Genomic DNA, 21,475 nt, shown 5'->3' with positions numbered 1-21,475 from the left:
TCCCATGCCCCATGGCACGCTCATGTCACACTCCTCGCGAGTAAGACGTATGCACACGGAGTGGCTGCGTTGTCCATCTGCTCAGCTGACACCCCCAAAAGATATGCATCAGGCAGGCACTGTTGATCCATGAAGCACCTCATCTAAAACCTTCTCTCACACATGTTGTAAATGTAGAATGTGTTCATTCCCTGCCATAGTTACTATTTTGCCAATGAAGAAGTCAATCATAAGACTGTCAACAGGCAGGAAGTGGCTGGTAGGCGTGCGTTCCTTAGTGGCTGGCGGCCATGTCAGTAGGGGCATTGGATTATTTGACATCACTGCTGATAGCACACCAAAAAACATCCACAGACGCTATACTGCAACCCCTATTGGGAATAAACACAAAGACATCTTCTGATTTATTGTAAGGAAGTCGGTCAGTATACTTAGGCACGCGCCACCCCCCACCCCAGCCCCCTCATTAGAATATGAATAGGGCTGCCTTCACATTTGGCTTATCAAACGAGAACGTACCCTAGCTGACTTCAGCCATGGGGCCAGGCTACAGTAGTGCTTTGCTTGGCCTTTTTTGTGACATGTCGTTTCATTCAAAATAAGTCAAATAGCAGCAGTTTAATTAAGAGTGACCCCCCCCCCCCCCCCCCCCTCCACACACACTGTCTCTCATGAGTTTGTAGCTTCTGGTATGTAAACAACAGTTAAGGTGTTTTTACCCTCCAACGACAGGTGCAGCAACGAACGGCCAGCCCACCCTGCAAAATTGGATTTGATGAGTGTGTGTATGCGTTGGGGAGGGGTGTTGCGCGTGTGTGTGTGTTTTTTTTTTGGGGGGGGGGGGGGGGGGGGGGTCACGCTCTGGGAAGACAATAGCAGCAGGGATGGCGCTGCACACGACCGACCATGTGCCGTTTATTATCATACAGCTGTTCACTTGAGAGCCAGACAAAGGCAATGTGATACAGGCACGCACGCACACGCACGCGCACACAAACGCTTAAGGCGTCTGAATAGCCTTTAGTCCTATCCAGGGACCCCCCGCCCGACCGCCCGCCCGCCTCCAACACACTTTTTGTCTCCCCCACACGCGTCAGAGCAATTATAAGGTTCAGTGCTAAAGAAAAAAAAGTGGACCATATGTGCTATAGTGTCTGCTATATGTATATCTAAGTAAATAGGATAATAATAAATAAAATCAACTTTGCGTCTAACAGATGTTATGTTCGAGGCGGTTTTTAGGCGTGTAATAGAAAAAGAGTATTTTCGCATCCTGTTGTCCTGCAGGTATTTCTTAACCCACCAAATCCATATCCTTCTAAAAAGCTTCTTCTCCATCCAAATGAGTTGGGTCCAGCCAGATGTATGTAAATCCCTGCAGGCAGACTTGCCTCCCTCCCCTGAGGTCTCCTCCGACTCCACCCACCTCTTTGGCCGTGACGCGCGTCACCAACCAGCGGCCGGGTATAAAAGCAATCATTACGCTGCAGCACCCAAAACAAAGTCGAGTGCAACGTGTAAAATAGGGTTAGCCACAAACGAGGAGAAAACGCAAAAGGAAGACATTTATGTTTTGACGGACTGTTATCTTTTTCTTTGTTTGTTTGTGTGGAATTACTGCCTGCGTCCATATCAATTTGGAAAAAGTCCGAGGAAATGGCACATGCACACCTGAGATACCTTTCGGCTTTGGCCTTGGTGCACGTTGTAAGTGGATTTCCTCAACTTGAATGATCTAAACTTGTTGCAGAATCTATCTATTGAAATATCCTGCTGTTTTGTCATTTCAGGTGTTATGCTCCGGAGTGTTTGAGTTGAAAATCAACTCATTCCACACGGCGCAGCGAATTTGCAGACGGCATAGGGACTGCCACATCTTTTTTCGAATTTGCCTCAAGCATCCGGAAGATGTGATCTCCGCAGAGCCTCCGTGCACGTTTGGGACCGGGCAAACCAATGTCATCAGGGCCGATCACACGTCCATCTCCAGCAGTGCCCCGATCAGGGTGCCGTTCCACTTCAAATGGCCGGTAAGCTCGATATCATGATGAAATGATTTCAATGGTGGCAATGGATGGATATTTATTCATCCCGTATTTTTTTAGGGGACATTTTCGTTGATTATTGAAGCATGGAACGCAGAATCCCCAACTGAATACACAGGTGGGTGACATTGTGTGACCTTCCCGTGATGGCAATATGTTTGAAATGAATTCAAACGGAATTTTGTCTGCAGATAACCAAAACAATCTAGTGAATCGCCTGGCCACCAAGAGGAGACTGGCCATCGGGGAGGACTGGTCCCAGGACGTGCACTTTGGAGAGCAGAGCGAGCTGCGATATTCCTACCACGTCTTCTGTGACGAATTCTACTTTGGAGACGGCTGCGCCGAGTATTGCAGGCCGCGGGACGACACGCTGGGTCATTACACCTGTGACGAGGAGGGCAACCGCATCTGCTTGGAGGGATGGAAAGGAAACTACTGCTCTGAACGTAAGTCATAAAGTGTCACCCTAACTAAGATGAAGCATGTGACAAAAGATGAGTTTGGCACCACTAAGAAAAGAAAGAAAGAAAAAAGGACTTGAGTGGGACTACTCCAGGTGAAATTCAACTTTTTGAACTACCGTATTTTCCGCCCTATAAGGCGCACCTAAAAACCTAAAATTTTCTCAAAAACCAACAGTGCGCCTTATAGTCCGGTGCGCCTTATATATGGACCAAATTCCTAAATTCAAACTGGCCCGAAGTATTGTGTCATGAAATCAATCATAAGTGGCCCGCTGAAGACTATGAATCATGACTCAAAAAGACTATGGATCATTATTTTATGATTATAAAGTAATTTGTTCCGTCTGAAGTTGAAATAAAAAAGATAAAATGGAGAATGATTAGAAATCTGACATGATGCATTAATGGTGCGCCTTATAGTCCGGTGCGCCTTATATAAGGATAAAGTTTTAAAATGGGCCATTCATTGAAGGTGCGCCTTATAGTCCGGTGCGCCTTATAGGCCGGAAAATACGGTATTTGAACTGAGACAAAAGTTAGTCCCTTCTGGCAAACAAATACATAACATTTGGGACCTGCCTGCCAAAGAGAAACTCGAGACTCTGGTCTCTTTTTATTGTAAAAGACAACGGTGCTATCCAGTTAAGGTGTGTTTTGTAAATTGTTGTCCCATTGACCTCCTGTTTTCTGATACACAAAAAAGCCTTTGCGGTTGTGATGACACAAACCATTTTCAAGGTGATCTGTTTGTATGTAGTAAGGAGATAAAAACCAAAACAAAGAAGAAAGCATCCCCAGGCAGCGTGCCTTGCCTGCCAGCTGCTCGGCTTAATACTTAACCAAGATTGAAGTCTGAAAGGGGGGCTGGGGTCAGACAGACCTCTATATGTGTGTGGAAGATGTATGCAAAGGCGTGCCTTTTGTAATCACCCCCCCCCCCCCCCTCCACCCCATCTCTCTTTCTTTTTCCTCCCCCTAGCCATCTGCTCTGCGGACTGCAACGAGAGGCACGGCTACTGTGAGGCCCCGGGGGGCTGTAAATGTCGCATGGGTTGGCAGGGTCCCTCGTGCAGCGATTGCGTGCGCTACCCGGGCTGCCTCCACGGCACCTGCAGCCAGCCTTGGCAGTGTAACTGTCAGGAGGGTTGGGGGGGCCTCTTTTGCGACCAGGATCTCAACTACTGCACCAACCACAAGCCGTGCGCCCACGGCGCAACCTGCACCAACACGGGTCAAGGCAGCTACACTTGTACCTGCAGGCCTGGTTATGGGGGAACCAATTGTGAGCTGGAAACCAATGAGTGTGACAGCAACCCCTGCAAAAATGGAGGCAGCTGCAATGTAAGTTAGTGTATTTATTTGAAAGAGAGAAGTCAAAATGCTTGATTTGAAATCCGTGTCACAAACAACCAAGTTGGAGCTTCTGCATTTTTCATTTGAATACAATGCAATTCCTTGGCCACTTTGGAATGCTTTGGTTATTGTTCCGCAGGACCTCGAAAATGACTACTCGTGCACCTGCCCGCAAGGATTCTACGGCAAAAACTGTGAAATCATTGCAATGACGTGTGCCGATGGTCCCTGCTTCAACGGCGGGACGTGTGTGGAGACCACGACGGGGGGTTACACCTGCCGCTGCCCACCCAGTTACACCGGCTCCAACTGTGAAAAGAAGCTGGATCGCTGCAGCAATAGGCCCTGTTTAAACGGTAACCTTGCGCCCCCTTGTGGGCGTATGAAAATTTCTTTCTTTCTTTCTTTCTTTCTTTCTTTCTTTCTTTCTTTCTTTCTTTCTTTCTTTCTTTCTTTCTTTCTTTCTTTCTTTCTTTCTTTCTTTCTTTCTTTCTTTCTTTCTTTCTTTCTTTCTTTCTTTCTTTCTTTCTTTCTTTCTTTCTTTCTCTCTCTTTCTTTCTCTTTCTTTCTTTCTTTCTTTCTTTCTTTCTTTCTTTCTTTCTTTCTTTCTTTCTTTCTTTCTTTCTTTCTTTCTTTCTTTCTTTCTTTCTTTCTTTCTTTCTTTCTTTCTTTCTTTCTTTCTTTCTTTCTTTCTTTCTTTCTTTCTTTCTTTCTTTCTTTCTTTCTTTCTTTCTTTCTCTCTTTCTTTCTCTCTTTCTTTCTCTCTTTCTTTCTCTCTTTCTTTCTCTCTTTCTTTCTCTCTTTCTTTCTCTCTTTCTTTCTTTCTTTCTTTCTCTCTTTCTTTCTTTCTTTCTTTCTTTCTTTCTTTCTTTCTTTCTTTCTTTCTTTCTTTCTTTCTTTCTTTCTTTCTCTCTTTCTTTCTCTCTTTCTTTCTTTCTTTCTTTCTCTCTTTCTTTCTCTCTTTCTCTCTTTCTCTCTTTCTTTCTCTCTTTCTCTCTTTCTTTCTCTCTTTCTCTCTTTCTCTCTCTCTTTCTTTCTCTCTTTCTTTCTCTCTTTCTTGATTTGACCACATGCAGTGTCCAGCTAGCATTTTTAAACGCTCCAAATTTGCATTGCAAGCATTTGAGTCTGGTCTGCCCGATGCTGACCAAGTGCTTTTCCCCCTCTCAGGTGGCGAGTGTCTAGACCTGGGCCAGAGCGTTCTCTGCCGCTGTCAGGCGGGCTTCACCGGCGCCAACTGCCAAGTCAACACGGACGACTGTGCTTCAAACCCTTGCCAGAATGCCGGGACCTGTCAAGATGGTGTGAATGACTACATTTGCTCCTGCACCTTGGGCTACACCGGCAAGAACTGCAGCGTGCGCTCGGACGCATGCGGCGAACGTCCTTGTCAGAACGGCGGCACTTGCTTCACTCACTTCACAGGGCCCGTGTGCCAGTGCCCCAAAGGATTTATGGGTCCCAGTTGCGAGTTCACGCTCCAGCCCAGTTTCAAGCCGGCTTTGCGTCAAAGCTCGCAGCCCTCTTCGGCCACGTTGACCATCTCCTGCATTCTTGCCGTCCTGGTGGTGGCTCTGGCGGCCGGTATTATCTTGCTGAGGAGGCGCAGGAGGCTGCAAGGAAGGAAGCAGCTCAGCGACACAGCAGTTTACAATGACCTGGAGACGGTGAACAACCTGGGAGGAAGCGAGAGAGACTCCTTCCTCAGCCCAAACGGTCTGTTCAAGATCAGCAACAGCACAGCCCGCCTCAGCTTTGCGCCCTGTTCGGAAGGAAGGTCAGGGTACAGACACAACCCTGTGGAGAGCAGCCTGGGCAGGGCGGAATTTATATGGAGGGATGAGGCAGGCCTTGGTTCACTTGCTGGCCTCAGGTGAAGAACGCAAGGAAATGAATATTAATTAGCACTTGTCGCTCCTCTGTCCACGAGGAGCAAAATTGACGAGTTGAAGAAAGCCGCTGTCCAACAACAGACCAAACGATGGACTACTCGAATGAAGATCATTTACAAAGATGATTAAAAAAAAACTATATGGGGTGTACCTCTTTGACATTTAAGACCCAAAGAAAAAACTTCTTATCATCCATCTTTCGTAGGACCTACAACTCAAACCAAATACATGAAGTTACAGTAGCCGACTGCTGGGAAATTTGCCTCCAATGTATGACTTGGTTTCTGATTGTCTTTGACATTGTCTTTTGTTGTTTTGCTTTTGTTTTTTCTTTTGCTTTTCAATCTTCCTTTGCTCATTTTTTCCTCATTGTGCGCACCATCATTTTTCGATACTTTATTATTTATTTATTTGGAAAAACAATGTTTACGGCTTCACTTTGATTGTCACAGAAATATATTTATATGATCCTGAATGAAGACAAACATTATTCTTTTTTTTATTAGTTTCATGGGCGACGGAAGATAAAATGTCCCAAAGTTATTCATGGCAGGGATAGAGGGAGAAAGGGATCATCAGTTGACTGTTAACTGATCACATTGCCCTGTCATGTGCCATTGTTTGTGTTCATGCCAAAGTGTGTGTGTGGTGTTGTGTTTTCATTAATATTTAAGTTGATCGTAATGTGGATTTGTTGTGAAATAAAAACATGTTTGATGTCATGCAATGAAGTTGAGACACCTAGTTTACAAGTAGATACTCCTTTCCTTTAGAAGAAAAGATGATTAAGTAATGATCCATTGAAAAAATAAACTTCCATCCTAAAATAATAAAAAAAAGGATTCCCCAAACCGAATTTAAAAGTCTCCCTGCAACACCTAAAGGGATTCGATGATTTTTTTTTTCTACTTATCCTGGAGACTTCAAGTGCGCAATAAAATATATTTAAAAGGAAAAACATTTTATTTTCCATGATATGTCATAAAAGCGAAAACTAATTCCAGGGCAGTTTTCTCTCTGTTTATTTAAAGGAGAATTCAACAGTAAAACAAAATAAAGTTACTTTTGTAGTACAACGACATAATTTACGTCAAGGGACTCATGTGTTAACCAAATAGCATGAACGTTAATGGGCTTCCATATAAACATGTGATGGAAGCACCATTTTGAAAACAAAACACAGTCCGGCGCAACTATGCCCTGTCGTCGCCTCCCAACGCTTCGATCCACTTCAGCTTGTTTAAATAAAAAAAAAAAAAAAGAAAAGAGCGAGAGAGAGAGAGAGAGAAGAAGACGCGAAACCAGTCAGACCAGTACACAACAGAGAGAACATGGCATCCGACCGGACCGGTACCCAACCTGGAGAAAGCGGGGACGTTCATTTATTAGATGAAGATCCGCTTGAGGAATCCAGCGGGGGGCATGCCCCCAAAAGACATGCCCGGGTTACGGTCAAATACAACCGCAAAGAGCTGCAGAGACGCCTCGATGTGGAGAAGTGGATTGATGAGCGTCTTGACGTGCTCTACTCTGGTCAGGTGGGTCCCACGAGAGGGAGGCACAACCGCAGGTACTGTGCTCATCTCCTTTTCTCATTTTTTGCCAAATCATCAATACAACCGATTAGGTTCATTATTGTTTTCTTCCACCTGAGCCACCAAATAGTTTGGAACTGTCATTGCAATCAGGCGACGGGGATCATTCAAGGCTTGACAGTCCTGACTATCTCCTGGTCCATCTCGTGTTCTAAGAGTTAACAGAGGTGGCCACTGGGCAGGTCTGTTTCTCCTTAGAAGGACAACCCCCGTGTCCAATTCTCCTATATCTGTAATCTGTCTCAGGAGTTATTTCCTTACATGGCCTGTCTGGAAGTGTGAGGCGAATAAGGAAGGGGAGGGAAGACAGGATGGAGATAAACAAGTGTGCATCTTTGCAGATACTGTAGCTGCCCCTTGCCTTCTTTTAGTTTACTCGTAAAAATCTTCTAATTGGTCTTGCGGCACGCCTCCAAATTAGAGTGGAAAGAAAGAGGGACACAGAGTACAGTGTTGAAGAGGAATGAATGAATGAATGTGTCATTCTGAGGCAGACACACAGCCGATAGATACAATAGCTACAATGGCCATTTGTTGGAAGCTTCTGTGGTGCAATTATGCCCAAACAACAGTGTTAGTATTCAAAGCCACAAAGGACTGACATGCAATCTTCAGTTTTCAGATAGCGTTAAACAATCTTCAAGCTCTATGAGTCTTTGCAAGTGAGGAACTTTTCGGATTTGATTGACCCGGTAAAAAAAAGAAAAAAAAGAAAAGGAAAACAAGAGCTTTTGGGTCTTACAATGATTGATGAATCAATTCAGTTGAGTACCGCTAACTAGAAGAACAAACATTAGTCAGGAGTTTGACCTCTGGTATCTAGCGCCGCACACGATTTTGATATGGATGTGGCCTTTCCATGAGAACCTTTCAAATGTTTTGCATCTTTATCTGATGTGGTGGTATCAGGAAGAAGATATGCCTGAAGAGGTGAATATTGATGACTTCATTGACCTTCCTGATGATGTGGAACGTGTTCAAAAACTGCAGGTAAAGAAACTTTCTTAAAGGCTCGAACATTTGATGCCATTCTCCGTGTGTGGCAGATATACAATGAATATGTCCCACATTTTAAGATGAAGGACAAGTCAAAAGGTTGAACGGTACAAAGGCTGTTGCTTTTCTTGAAATATATTCCACTGCATGTAACGTTTTGTATTCCGTTTTTTACAGGAGCTTCTTACAAAGTGTAACAAAGACACTGAGGTAATGTTTTGGTTTTATTCCACGCATCACTTTTTATTTTGTCCTGATCAGGCTGGCCGTTGAGGGCTGTTAGTATTTTCGTATTACAAAAAACAACAACAAAAACAGACAAGACACTGGCCCACCATTTAGAAGGAGCAGTCAGTACATGACTGCATTTGCAAAAAGCAAATCTACAAAGTAGAAAAGACTGGAAAGTGAACACTAGCGCCACCTGTAGGAAAATCCTTGCACTTGATGTGACACGATGGTGCTGTGTTCTTGTCAAGACCTTCGTCAGAGAGCTGGTGGAGAAGCTACAGGGAGTTCATAAGGAGGAAGAGCTGCAGAGTGAAGGCGTGGAGCATCCCGTCATCGCTCACAGCCACCATCGCCATGAACCTTATCACTTCAACAAACCACACCATTTCCACCAAGGCCAGAACCAGACCCTTTGACGAGCTGCCCCAACCTCCATTATATATACACACAGTCATTCAAAACCCATAACACTCATGTATTTAATGATCCATATGATTTGGTTTGTCAAATCCTTGCCAGTGGATATACAAAACAGTTGTGCTTGGAGAATTTGGTTTCTGACTGCCAATGACGTGCTTGTGGCACAGTGCGAGAGAAGAAACAAGTTCAAACTTATTACCGTTATTTCTAAACTATTATTCATTTAAAAGTGTAGTCAAATAGAATGCATGTATATTTTGACACATCCATCATCATAGTCATGATTCAATTGTGTTTCTTCAAGTCTATTAAAATGAAACCACCAAGCTAGCCTTGCAGTATTTCTTTGTTGACTACACTATGTCCCATTATGGGACGATGGTCAATTACCAAAGTGTCCGTTAGGTGGCAGAAACAAGAATTCACCATTGTATCTTGCAAGAAAGCTTTTGCCTTAGGGGAGTCCGGCCGGGTATGGTGCTCCCTCCCTCCCTCCATCCTGTTCAGGGTCACAAGGGTCGCTGGAGCCTATCCCAGCTGATATGGGGCAAAAGGCAGACCACACCCTGAATTGATCGGCAGCCAGTCAGAGGGTCCATATGGAGCCCCACCCACATGCACACCATCATCATCAAGCACTCGAGTCAGCTGAGTGTACCATGGCACCACCAATCAGCGAGTGATAAATAATGATTAATTTCATTTCACGGCATTTTTTATTTCACCGTTACATCTTGCCCAAGCATCTAGTGGCGGTAGGTTGTAACAAAGAACCACCATGTCTTCTATATCAACTCGTATTTTTGGTGCCATCTATGATAAACAAATGTGGGTAGAGCTCAAAGAAAAGATTTTTGACAACCATACTTCATGCACAGGCACAAACAAACGTCCGGCAGTTTCCTGACTATTACGGCCGTGAAGTTTTGTTACAAACCATGTGGCATCAAGCCAAGCGTCTATCATCGTTGCTGCTCACTTCAGCTACGTTGCCGCTGATGCATGAATGGAATTTGCACTCAAGGGCATCCATTCATCCCTCAAATTCTGCCACACCAAGACAGACGTTAGAGGGGGGGTTGGAGCTTTGCTGGTGTAGGAGGGGTAGAAGCGACAGGACAGGCCTTTCCTCAGGAAAACATATCACCTTCCACCACAATAGAGCTGGCCAGGAAACCACGGGCAGCCACATTGCTCTCTCGAGCCCACGAGTACTTTCAGACACACTCTCGCACTCATCAGTCACACACACACACACAAAGCCTGCACACTCCAGGATGACACGCTACTGAAATACTACAAGGATCGTTTTCTTCTCAGGTAAGACTGCACTTTTGGTGGCGTTCCCCTTGCTCCATCGCTCGATTGTGTTTTCTAAAAAAGTTTCTTTATCCATACAGGTGTGAGTGATACAGGTAACGTTGCTAATAGATGATGAAACTTGCGTTTGTCTATCATCACAGCATCAAATACAGTTGAAATATTTGTCATGAATTTGTCATTTCCGTAGAAAGGACAGAAACGGCACAGTTGGAGTGATGGACTCGTTCTTTTTTGTGTCCCTTGTTCTTGTTCAACAGTCCCAATCTCAAGTGCAAACATGCCCATTCTAAAGAAGCTCCCAGGTAGGTCAAAGAGCTGCCATGAGTTCCCCAGAGTGAATGGTGAACTTATTCTCCCGAGGCTTGACCTGGACCTCAAGGACTTGAATGATCTGAATGAATTGCACGAACTGAAGGATCTGAAAAAGAACCTGAACCCTTTCGAGGACGTTGACTTGGATGAGGACGAGAGGAATGACGGTGACGTGGGGCTCATCATGGGAGGTAACCTCCAGCTCAGGTCCTCTCGAGATGGAGAAGAGGAGGAAAACGAGCTGAATGCCGAGAGGCACGGAGCGGGAACTCTTAAAGGAAAGCCGCTAAGGGGAACCCTGGAGCGCATTTGTGGTGTGTCGCCACTGAGAACCCTTGGAAAATTGGGCAAGGGGCTCCGCAAATCTGGACGGAGTGTGTGGGGACACAGTTTACCCCACTACAGCCCTGGAGACTCAAACACACTCCCAACACAACGGGAAAAAAGGAAAGGACCACGCAGAAGCTCAGAAGGATTTATGACTTTACTCCGGTGAGGATGGCCACACACAATTGTTGCCTAGATATACATGTGTAAACGTGTGTGTGTGTGTGTGTATATGCAGCAAAAATGCATTCCGTTCAGGTCACTTTCGTCCAAATTCTAAACAAGTTCATGAAGTTTGGTTGATTGAACACGTTCAGGTACAACCTGAGCCTTTGCAAGACATTAGGCCTGTATAACATAATAAAAGCTGACACGACAACGGGACAAAGCATACAAAGGAAATGGCGACTGCATAAGCCATACACCATTCTGGAATCAACAAGCGATACATGGCAAAAGTGTCAAACAATCGACGTATCGATCCGTTTGGTCATGCGTGAGGCATCTGCACCCCCTCCCTATTTCTGTTTTCAATTGTGCGGTTCCTGTGCAGCGTTAACGGCGGCCGTCGCAAGGAGGAGCGCAGAGAAAGCCTGCCCTGTGGGGACCTGAGTGCAGACGGTGAGGCGGAGGCATCCAGGCGGCCCTCTTTCCTCAGGATGGTCAGCCTTGGCAAGATGAAGAGGGAATCCATGTCTGACCAGGCTTCACAGGAGACTGATGAGGAAAGCGAGGAAAAAGAACCAGTGGTCAAAACCAGAGAGCCCCTCTCAGGTAGGCAACCAGGATATCTCTGATCACAAGTGATGCTATGACTACCACTTTATTGTGTTGAATCCAAAGCGCGTTGGTGGGTCGGTCCATAAATGTGAGGTTCCACTGTAATTCTTGGGGACAACGGCCTCCATCTTTCTTTGACTATATGGCTCCTTGCCTAATAAATTGCGACTGACGTGAACTCCACATAATCCTGAGTCATTGGATTCAATCAGCGGTCTGTTGGACCAGGAAACGAGTGCACTTCCTATACCCTCGTTCAACGTAGTTTTGCTCCACTGACTCCACAGGGAACAATGTTTGTCATGGAAAAGAGACAAAAATAGATCCGACTCAGGAGCCATCAAAGTCGCGTGGACCTTTGTGCAATGTCCAGGGTTTAGTCTGTAGTTCATTCATTCATTCATGTATCTGAGATCTTTTCCAGACCACTGAAACTAATTTGGTGTATGCTTTACTCTCAACAGTACTGGAGATTTTACAGCTAGTCAACCATCGAGATCTGCTCCTTGCTGACACGCACATCCAGGAGCTGGAACGAGAGTGTGAGCTGCTCTCTCTTTTGCCGTCAAGTCCCGTCGTCAGTCCTGCTCACTTGGGGGCTTCTGGCATGATTCCTTTATCCTGTTCATCCTTGGACGAGTCGCTCAGCTCCAACGCAACTCAGGATTCAAGCCGCCGTAAAGAGAAAGACGTGGAGCTTCTCTATGAGGCTTTAATGAGAGAGATGTGGGATGTGGTCCGCGAGTCTCTCCGTCAGCCCAGTGCCAGACACAACCTCGGGTATGTGGTACTGGTTATTCAGCAGGAGGAGAATGCGGATATGGCCTGGGCTCTCAGAGAGAAGAACACGCCAGAGCGAGATCTGGACGCAGCTCCCCAGATCCAACAAAGCCACCGTCCTCGACGATTGAAAATGAAGTGGAGAGAAGCTGTGGCGGAGGCTGCTGACTGGAGCCTGCCCAACCAGGCGGACACTCAGGCGGGCCAGCTGGCCTCGTACCTGGAGCGTCTGAGGAGTCGGATGGTGGATGACCTGGACGCGGCCAAGAGGAATGCCGTGTCCGTTTACCCCGAGGAGTTTTCTGCGTTCCAGGTGTACGTGGAAAGTTATCATCAAGCCGTGGCTAAACGTCTACGAACACTTACCCGTGGCCCGCTGCAGATTACCGATGTCTATTCACTGTTGGATTGGTTCTACAACATCTACAACCGGTAGAGTACATCAGTCATAGCGTGAAAACCACTCAAATACCTTTTTTTGAATCACATTTTTCTCTTCCAAGTGATGTCCTGGGAACCATTGGCACCGCCACGCCAATCAACTACGGTTCCCTGGAGCCTCTTCTGTCGCAAGACACGGTCGACCAATTGGAAACGGAGTGTCTTAGCATTGTCAAGGTAAGAAAAGTGTTTTATTTGACTGCCCCGCCTGATGTGACAAGGCTCATGTGTCTATTGGATTTGCAGGAGAAGGTGTCCAAAGAGCTCATTCAGGTTCTGGATGACGAAGAGAGGCGATGGGCCCAGACGCTACACATTGAGGAGTATCAGTCCCACCTAGCGCCGTCGGTCATTCAGGTCCTTTTTTTTTTTTGTCTGGGGACATTTACAGACTTAACTGCTACGATACATAACTGAGGAATTTGACAATTCCAGAGGCTGAAGGTGGATCTGGACAAATCTACTTCTGTGAACCAATTCCTAGGGGCAAGGGTGGCTCGCTTTAGTCTCATCGGTTTGGCTGACTTTCTTCATAGGTGAGTTGAAAAATTGGGATCTGGGCTTGCCCTTCATGCAAAATTGCTTCTGCTGGACGCTTCGCTTTGGTGTTTTGTGGATCCAGATTTATTTTCAAAGCAAATGTTGTGTGCAGTTTCCAAAGAAAAGCACAGATGTTTCACGAGACCCAGGCAGAGTTTGGCGATCGAGGAGATGGATATGTTTCCAGGACCATAGCGCTAGTCAACTGCTGCCCTCCTCTCAGGTCAGATCTTGTGATTTTTGTTTTGAAGATGGCTTTCAGAATATGAATATTCATGTTCTTGTTGGACACGGTAGAGCCTTTGTGGAGCGCTGCAGGCAGTGTGATCCGCAGGCCAGTGAGGCTTCAGCAAAAAGAGCCAACTCCTCCCTGGACAAGATCATCAACCATTCTGTGAAGGTGCTGGCCGATCGACTGTTTGAGCACATTAGGGTGAGCAAGCAGTAACGTCGTCGTCGTCGCATTCAGTCAGTCGGACCGCTCGCTCCCATTTGAATCATCCGTTGTCATTTCCAGCCGTTTTTTGACAAAATGATCAAGAGAAAATGGCTGACCAACACAGATACCTTCGGGGCCATCGAAACGAGCATTAAACAACACTTCAAAAAGTTCCGACGGATGGATCCTCCACCGTATCAGGTATGGATTGTTTGACCAGGTTTATAAGAGAATATTTTCATTGGATTTTTTTTCCTCCCCAACGACATAGACGCTGGTGGGTGAGGTGCACCGTCGGGTCCTGGTCGAGTACGTACGAGCCATCATGCGGGGTCGGCTCATTTGCACCTCGTCCAAGATGAGAAAGAGAATGGCTTTCCGCTTACAAGACGAAGCCAAACAGATTAAAGGACTCTTTCAGGATTTGGTGAGTGCTTCATTCGAAAGAATTTCCTATGGGGTAATGCCGAGATAAAAGTCTGGACTAGGACAGAATAGGATGGTTGCTGAGAATGGAGCCTGCCCCTCCAACTTCCGAAGTCAGGACGAAGCCAGACACCGCAGTGACTTGTGACAAATGGTTGCAGCCGGCGAGTTGGAGATGGATGATCGCAGCTTACGTTAGCACTGACCCGAAAGGGGAAGAGGCTGTAAAACAACTTGGGCTGACAGCGTGCCATTTGCCCTCTTTCTGTGCCCGAGTTCAAACAAGTGTCCGTCACCTCGCTTGACAACAGGAAGCTGCTGTGTTCAGAGGGAACTTCCTGTTCCTGTCAGCTGGGTGACTTTGAAGTGAGTGAGTGCGGTGCGGTGCGGTGCGGGATGGCCTTGATGGCCTTTTTCGCTGAGGAGGAGAATGAATTGACTGTGAAAAATGGAAACCGGCGAGGCAGGGAGGGGGCAGGCGGATTTTTAGTGACGGGGTGAAAAGGATTATTTTTAGCAAATGTCAAAGCAAAGAATTCCGCTGTCTTTGGAGGCAAACAATAGGCGGGAAAAATGGAATTTTATGATTTACTTAGTAAACATTTTTGCTTTGCCTTTGAGAAACTTTGACTCAACTTTATTCATGCCTTAGATAACCTCTTCAGGAAATTCGAGTAGCTTATACAGACAACATATAAGAATCTCTAAGTAATGGTAACAATAGCAAACCAATGAATAAACCCAATGCTTAAATTATTATGAGGGTAAATAATCCAATTTGCGTGTTTGTTTCAGGAATCAAGTTCATCTTGGTTGGACAGTCTCATTTTCCACCTAGCTGACGTTGTTCTTCTCGAAGACACGCCCTCCATCCAGATGGAGGTTGCTGTACTGGTCAAAGAGTTTCCAGATATTCGGTAAGGGTTGAACGCATTTTCTTTATGTGAATAGATCTTGTCAGGATGTGTCTATAAGAAACCTTTCTGGATTTATATTCTGCATGCTTTCGCTGTTGTTTTTGGCGTCCAGCCAGGGGAAATATGTATGTTTTTTTTGTCACAATGGATCAAAACAAGGAAAGGCGCATGAAAACATATCATCCATTAACTTTGCTATTTTTGGATTTGCTATTCTGTTTTGAGTGAATAAGGCGACGAGGCCTCGGGCTAGGAGGGAGGGAGGGAGTGAGGCTCAACTGTCAAAGATGTTTGTTCATAGATTAAGACTGAGATGACACTTGGCAACCTTAGCGCCTGTGACGCAGAAGTCTCCAAAGAGCAGACAGGAAGCTGCTGCCGAGTACTTCCTGTTCCTGCCACCCAGCAGGAGACAGACTGGTGCCACGTAGGGGGTGGGGGGGTCGAGAGAGAGAGAGAGAGAGAGAGAGATAGCTCCATAGACCTGAGACCCTTTTTGTTTACTCTGTTATTCATGATGCTTAATCATGTCTCTAGTCCTGACTGGATTATCTTTTGTGTTTCATCAAAAACGTTTGGAAAACAATGCCTATCAATCCTACTTGCAACAGTGACCCAAATGATACCGAAAATATTTTTGAAGCTAAAGAAAAAATTCTGACAGAATGAATCCAATTATTCGATGGATTGACGGAATAATGGATAGGATAATCAATTCTAACAATATTCAATAGTGACTGCAGCCCTTCCGGCAAGTGGAATAATATTCAAAACCAGTAGTTGGTTCCCAGAAACAGATGACTCAGATGGACGGATGTGATGCAAAGTCATTACTGTCCGTCCTAAGGACGCCCATGTCATCACCTTCCACTCACCACCTCCGTCTGTCCGTGTCCTTCCTCACACCAGGCAGAAGCACGTCTCCACCCTGCTGAATATCCGAGGCATGATGCGCCAGACGGAGCGTCTCGAGATCCTCAACATAGTCAAAGACTTTCAATGCGGCTCGACCTTAATCAGCCGGGATCACGCCATCTTTACTGATATCCCCATAACTTCGGAGATGCACTGCATTAGCCTGGGATTCCTGCGTCTCGCCATGGCTGTCACCAATTGGTTCTCGGAGCACCGACCGAGGCGAAACCGTAGAAAAAGTGGCGGAAATGCAAGTGTCACAAACGCAAGTGGCGGAAGGGCAAGTGGCGGAAGGGCAAGTGGCGGAAGGGCAAGTGGCGGAAGGGCAAGTGGCGGAAGGGCAAGTGGCAGAAAGGCAAGTGGCAGAAAGGCAAGTGGCAGAAAGGCAAGACTTCACTCCGCTGACAATCAGGACGTTGATGACATGAATCAATTTAACAGAGAAGAGTAGAGAAAATGGTGTGAAAGTGAAGAAGAGCAGTTGCAGTCACACTGTGATAAGATGAGACATATATGCACCTTGCCAAAAAATGGAGCGTGCCGACCCTCCGTAAAGAAACTTGACTTGAGGTACTGCTCCTTCTGATCACACTCACATAACACGACATGACCTTTTGTTTTATTTCTGATGTCAACAAGTCAATAACTCATTCACTGCCAACCCAGTGAATATCTTTGACGTCTATAACCGTCAATGGCTCTGAATGAGTTGAGAAACAATTCATCATCAGCTTTCTAAAATGATAATGCCATCATAGCAGAGGCAATTCAATATGATGCTTTGTTGTTTATCATCTATATATATACATATATATATGTATATATATACTGTACCCACGTTTGGTTTATACACAAGAGTGATGTGTTGAACTCTTCACTGTGAATGATATGGATCTATTGCTGGAAACTTAATAAAGACCCATTGATTGGGTAGATTGACCGACCCGGTTTTATAAATAATATTTCATGGAATTTATATATATATATAATAATTGATATGTTTATATTATATCTATTTAAAATGTATATCATTTTATAATAATGATGCTTAGGTGTAAAGTTGAGGAAAATGAGCTTCAATATTTATCATTATTATTATTCTAGAAATCTTGTCCTGTTCCCATCTCCCTGCTTCTAACTTTAGCTGTTGGGCTCCCTGAACATGGGCGTGTCAAGCGGCAGCAGCAGCAGCAGCAGCAGCAGCAGCTATTTTCAACAATACGTATATCAAACAGAGCAGGCTGTGACGCAGAAGCAACACTGCCTCAATATAAACACCAATGCACACGTGTTTCAATTGTTTCCCTTAAGGATATGGCAGATCTTGAACTATAGGGCTCCACCGACCTTACTCGATGACGCTCATCTTGTGTATATCAAAAAAGGTCACACGACCCCGAGGCCAAGAACGGGATGTTTTGCGGTAAACAAAGATTTCCTGTTGTCCTGTGAGGTGCAAACGGATGCTTTAATTGGAGCCAAGTTTACCTTTAGCCCTGGGGGGAATTTCCTTTCGGCCATTCTGTGTGAATGTGTGGTGAATGTGAGTTATTTCATTTTTTTTTTTTTTTTTATGTCAAAGTTGCTCAAGGGCCAGTGGAAAAACTCCATATAGGAATTTATCTGGATAATAAAATCATTCTCAAGACTGTTAAACTTGGCTATCAAAAGTGTATTCATAAAAAAAGAAATCATTCAATATCTTAGTTGTTAAAGTTTAGACAATTCAATTCTAGATGACCTAGTTTGCCAAGTTGTTAACCTCTAATCAGTGCCTCATTATTTTTGCCCCCAGTAATGTGTGTGCGTTTGAACAAGTTCCATGCAGCCATAATGTGTGTGCGTTTGAACAAGTTCCATGCAGCCAGAGTACGGACAAGGGAAAACCATTAAATGGGAATCACTTGAATGTTGGCTTTGGCAATGTCAATTGTCTGTTGGATGTTTCTGTGAAATCATTATCACACATCCTTTCATATATCAAGATAATGGCGGATGCCGGACGCTCTGTTTTTCAGCCATCCCATGTGGGGAATTGCATTTGCCAATGAGAAAGGCAGGTAGGAAGAAATTCTTGATGGAGGTTTCTCGATCTGCGAGCTTTGAAAGAGGAAGAGTCGTCGTCAGTATCACAATGCAATCCCTGGGAAGTACTCCTCTACTTCCTCTCATTAACACGGCCGCAATGGAAAATCCATCTGGCTGCATTTGCTGTTTGTTTTGGGAAGCAAGCATTGCCCTGTCTTTGTTTTCACTGTCATGCAATTTCACGCGTGCAGACTTTTCCTTTTGTTTTTCTGCCTGTCATTCTTCGTATATCTATAAGGACGGCTGCTATCCAGTGCTATCAGGGTTCTTGGCTTCCAATGGCTTTTTCTTCCTGGCTGGTCAAAGTCCATGCAGCATACATGCATTGTTTTGCAATTTCTTGCGCATATAGGGATTGATGTTTGGCAGTCTGCCTTATAAGAGAAAGGAATCTCAGCTCAGGCTGATTATATAAATGTGTATAAAAAAATATATATATATGTATGTGTGTATAAAATGTATAAAATTATATATATAGGTATATTCCTTTAGCAAAACGCTAATTAATGCTAATTAATAATGAATGTTTATGTGGCACGTTTGCCTGAGGTGTGGTCAAGTTCAGCAGACACATTGCGTAACACGCGTAAAGGTCTGGTTCCGGCAAGATGCCAAAGCGAGAACTTAGCGTGTCCAGAACATACTGTCACTCAGGATGGCTGCCCACTTGAAGCAAAACAATGGTACACTTTGTCACGGCGGGTGGGATATCCTGATTTATGTTATCTGGGGTCTCCATCAAGTGTGGAGGTGCGTGCTCCAGATTAGATATGACAAAATGTTCATTTCACTGTGAGCAGACATTAAATCATCGCTCTCAAAGCCAGTACAGGAAGTTCACCTTTGTTCATAACTGGACCTACAGTCCAAAATAAACTCTTGGAAAGTATTCCTATGAAATTGGTCACTCTTGGAATTTATGACCGAAACATCTGCATGAGAATTTTGATGAATCCCCCAAAAGAATGTCCCGGGTGGATATGAATGTTGTGCTGGCCTGTTGCCATTGAGACTGTAAACATCCCAACCTGTGGGCCTATTTGTTTTCCTTTGTTTAAATGATTTTGACGTCTCTATAATAGAGAGAGAAAAACAGGGCGAGGCGTTTGCTGCTGGAGCGGTATTTACGTGAGCACATCCCATTTGCCTCGCGAACCCGGCCGGACTGGACTGCTTCCAAAGACAAACCAGCCAATGATACATCCATCAATTCGTAGATAAAAACGGTTGTTTTTGCCCAATATTACCGATCGACTGGCTGAGAATGAAGCCTTTTGTGGGACAAAGGCAGCAATTGTTGTTTGTGAAGAAGTCGACCCCCGGCCCAACCAGCCACCCCCCCCCCCCCCCCTTTGCTTTGCTAAACATTTTTCTCCTGCTATTTTGCAAAGAGGAAAACTACTTTGCATTTTGTCGTTAAACAATGGTTCCTCTTGTGAAATATGGCAACAGGCGGCTCACCTTTGGCTCCTTGTGCTTTCTCCCTAGGCTTATTTACGCAAGCAGGTTGTGTTCTTCACCCCACCAGGAAGAGGTGTTGCAGGAAAGGCAAAAAGCCCTGGTCACATTTTGAGTAAACCCACTGCCACAGACTTGCAAATAGGTCTGAAGAAGGTGAATAGAAGGGTAAACACAGACATGACCTCTGCGCTACTATCAGGAGGAGGGTCCATTCAGTACCCCTCCCTGCATATTTCCACATTGTTTTGAGGTTGGGCCGACCTCAAGCATAACCCGTGTGGTAAACTCCATGTGGATAGGAGTTGAATTTGTATTTATTTATCTATCTATCTACCCTGTTGGTAAAAGCAGTACAGATAACGGATATTTCTTTCTTTCTTTGCGCTGGCCCTGCATGAGGTGGTAATACGTATGCCTATTGTCTGACGTGACATTCATTTGAGTCCCTCAGCCCTAAATTAGGCCAAGCACTCTTTCTTCTTTCACATTGCATGCTTACTGTCTGTCTTTGGATCATTTGAACACTTGCAGCGCCAAGGAGAGTTATTAATGCAGCCCTCCCTGAACCACAATCAATCTTTCATCAGGAAAGCATTTAAGCGGGAGCCTAATGACTCCATATCCTTCTGCCCTCCTGCTGACAGTGCTTGGCGAAGCTGGCCCCTTTTAATAATCGCTCCCTTCAACCCTTTGACACATGAACTTGGTTCTCTTTACTCAGACTTGTCAGGGTAATCTGTATGACCCAAACCTCCTTTGTTGAGTATTGTGTGCAAAATGTGCGGAAAGAGGACAACTGCAGGAGAAAACAGAAGAGCAAGACGGTGTGCACTTTCTAGCTCACTCGTGACATCTAGTGGCCACATGGGGAAAATGATTTCAACTGCTATACTTGTCTTTGTACAGCAGGTGTCAGTAGAGAGCTAATGTGCTCGAAGCGTCGATGAACTGATGGCTGATTCAGGAGACTTTACTTTGCCCGTCACTAGGTGGCGACGTGCAGGTGTTGTAGGTGAGAATCCAAGTCCGAAAATCAAAGCAAAATATGCACCTTTAAATGATGCACTGCAATAAAACGACCGCGTTTAATTTGAAATATGCGTCAACGTTGAGTTGAACCTGTCCCTTTTGGCGTTGCGCCCGTGTAAGGAAAAAAATCCAATACAACTTTGGCAGGAAATGTGGAGATTTTATTTTCAAAATAAAAGCACAGTTACCGAACATTAACAATTGTATTTAGATAAACATAAGCAGCACTATCAAATGAAATAGTTCTTACCCTGTGAGTGTTTGCTACAGTTTTAATAACCAGCCCCGCCATCTAGATAGTCTGCTCATTCAGAATGAATAGAAACCAACCTGACTAATTGGATGGCTGTATTTTAATGTTGTAATGCATGTACTTGGGTTTAAATGTGTTGCCGAGGTTTGCAAGCAACAAACGTCTTTTATTATTATGTTTTTTGAAAGAATCCTTTTAATATTGCGCGATCGCAGGGTGCAGCACGATGAATGATCTGATTGGGGAATGTTCCATTTTGCTTCAAGGGCATGGATGCATGGATGGATGGATGCAGTGCTTACGATCAAGGCCGACGTGCAGCCTTTGATGCTTTTTAAGTCTTGTTAGTCCTGTCACTCCACTCAGTGCTCCTTCTTCTTCTTCTTCGTGGCGTGGCGTGGCGTGGCGTGGCGTAGTGGTGCAGCGGCGCAGCGCAGCGCGGCGC

General features: G+C 45.0%; 3 protein-coding genes across 6 annotated transcripts; all 3 read left to right on the top strand.

The window, feature by feature from the left end:
• The first annotated feature begins 1,499 nt into the window (after positions 1–1,499).
• On the top strand, positions 1,500–6,479 carry dlb (deltaB). The gene is made up of 7 exons (XM_061300028.1): positions 1,500–1,707; positions 1,791–2,030; positions 2,106–2,163; positions 2,237–2,494; positions 3,492–3,853; positions 4,005–4,221; positions 5,036–6,479. Exons 1-7 carry the CDS (start codon positions 1,657–1,659, stop codon positions 5,740–5,742), a joined length of 1,893 nt encoding a protein of 630 aa, XP_061156012.1. The 5' UTR covers positions 1,500–1,656; the 3' UTR covers positions 5,743–6,479.
• A 573-nt stretch (positions 6,480–7,052) lies between these two features.
• Positions 7,053–9,329, top strand: ppp1r14aa (protein phosphatase 1, regulatory (inhibitor) subunit 14Aa). The gene is made up of 4 exons (XM_061300029.1): positions 7,053–7,295; positions 8,262–8,342; positions 8,526–8,558; positions 8,828–9,329. Exons 1-4 carry the CDS (start codon positions 7,089–7,091, stop codon positions 8,993–8,995), a joined length of 489 nt encoding a protein of 162 aa, XP_061156013.1. The 5' UTR covers positions 7,053–7,088; the 3' UTR covers positions 8,996–9,329.
• Positions 9,330–10,086: 757 nt separating this feature from the next.
• On the top strand, positions 10,087–20,830 carry exoc3l2a (exocyst complex component 3-like 2a). 4 transcript variants are annotated; one of them, XM_061300084.1, is made up of 14 exons: positions 10,087–10,319; positions 10,400–10,414; positions 10,580–11,126; positions 11,515–11,735; positions 12,206–12,953; positions 13,025–13,139; positions 13,209–13,319; positions 13,398–13,498; positions 13,615–13,725; positions 13,800–13,935; positions 14,020–14,142; positions 14,213–14,368; positions 15,163–15,284; positions 19,776–20,830. In XM_061300084.1, the coding sequence occupies exons 3-14, from the start codon at positions 10,600–10,602 to the stop codon at positions 19,858–19,860; spliced, it is 2,556 nt and encodes an 851-aa protein (XP_061156068.1). In that variant the 5' UTR covers positions 10,087–10,319; positions 10,400–10,414; positions 10,580–10,599; the 3' UTR covers positions 19,861–20,830. The 4 variants fall into 4 exon arrangements, with proteins under 4 accessions (XP_061156068.1, XP_061156065.1, XP_061156066.1 ...); XM_061300081.1 differs by lacking the exon at positions 19,776–20,830 and adding an exon at positions 16,194–17,142 and having other exon boundaries at positions 10,097–10,319; XM_061300082.1 differs by lacking the exon at positions 19,776–20,830 and adding an exon at positions 16,194–17,142 and having other exon boundaries at positions 10,097–10,319; positions 10,510–11,126.
• The last annotated feature ends 645 nt before the right edge of the window (positions 20,831–21,475 follow it).

The sequence above is a fragment of the Syngnathus typhle genome, linkage group LG15 (genome assembly GCF_033458585.1).
Source record: "Syngnathus typhle isolate RoL2023-S1 ecotype Sweden linkage group LG15, RoL_Styp_1.0, whole genome shotgun sequence".
NCBI lineage: Eukaryota > Metazoa > Chordata > Actinopteri > Syngnathiformes > Syngnathidae > Syngnathus > Syngnathus typhle.
The sequence above is the reverse complement of the archived record's forward strand: the minus strand, read 5'-3'. Positions and strand labels throughout refer to the sequence as shown.

Coding starts and splice junctions, on each gene's coding strand:
- dlb (XM_061300028.1), top strand. CDS start 1,657: ATGGCACATGCACACCTGAGATACCTTTCGGCTTTGGCCTTGGTGCAC. Junction 2,495..3,491: donor AGGAAACTACTGCTCTGAAC/GTAAGTCATAAA, acceptor TCCTCCCCCTAG/CCATCTGCTCTGCGGACTGC. Junction 3,854..4,004: donor AAAATGGAGGCAGCTGCAAT/GTAAGTTAGTGT, acceptor ATTGTTCCGCAG/GACCTCGAAAATGACTACTC.
- ppp1r14aa (XM_061300029.1), top strand. CDS start 7,089: ATGGCATCCGACCGGACCGGTACCCAACCTGGAGAAAGCGGGGACGTT. Junction 7,296..8,261: donor ACGTGCTCTACTCTGGTCAG/GTGGGTCCCACG, acceptor TGGTGGTATCAG/GAAGAAGATATGCCTGAAGA. Junction 8,559..8,827: donor AGTGTAACAAAGACACTGAG/GTAATGTTTTGG, acceptor GTTCTTGTCAAG/ACCTTCGTCAGAGAGCTGGT.
- exoc3l2a (XM_061300083.1), top strand. CDS start 10,600: ATGCCCATTCTAAAGAAGCTCCCAGGTAGGTCAAAGAGCTGCCATGAG. Junction 11,127..11,514: donor GGATTTATGACTTTACTCCG/GTGAGGATGGCC, acceptor GTTCCTGTGCAG/CGTTAACGGCGGCCGTCGCA. Junction 13,320..13,397: donor TAGCGCCGTCGGTCATTCAG/GTCCTTTTTTTT, acceptor TGACAATTCCAG/AGGCTGAAGGTGGATCTGGA.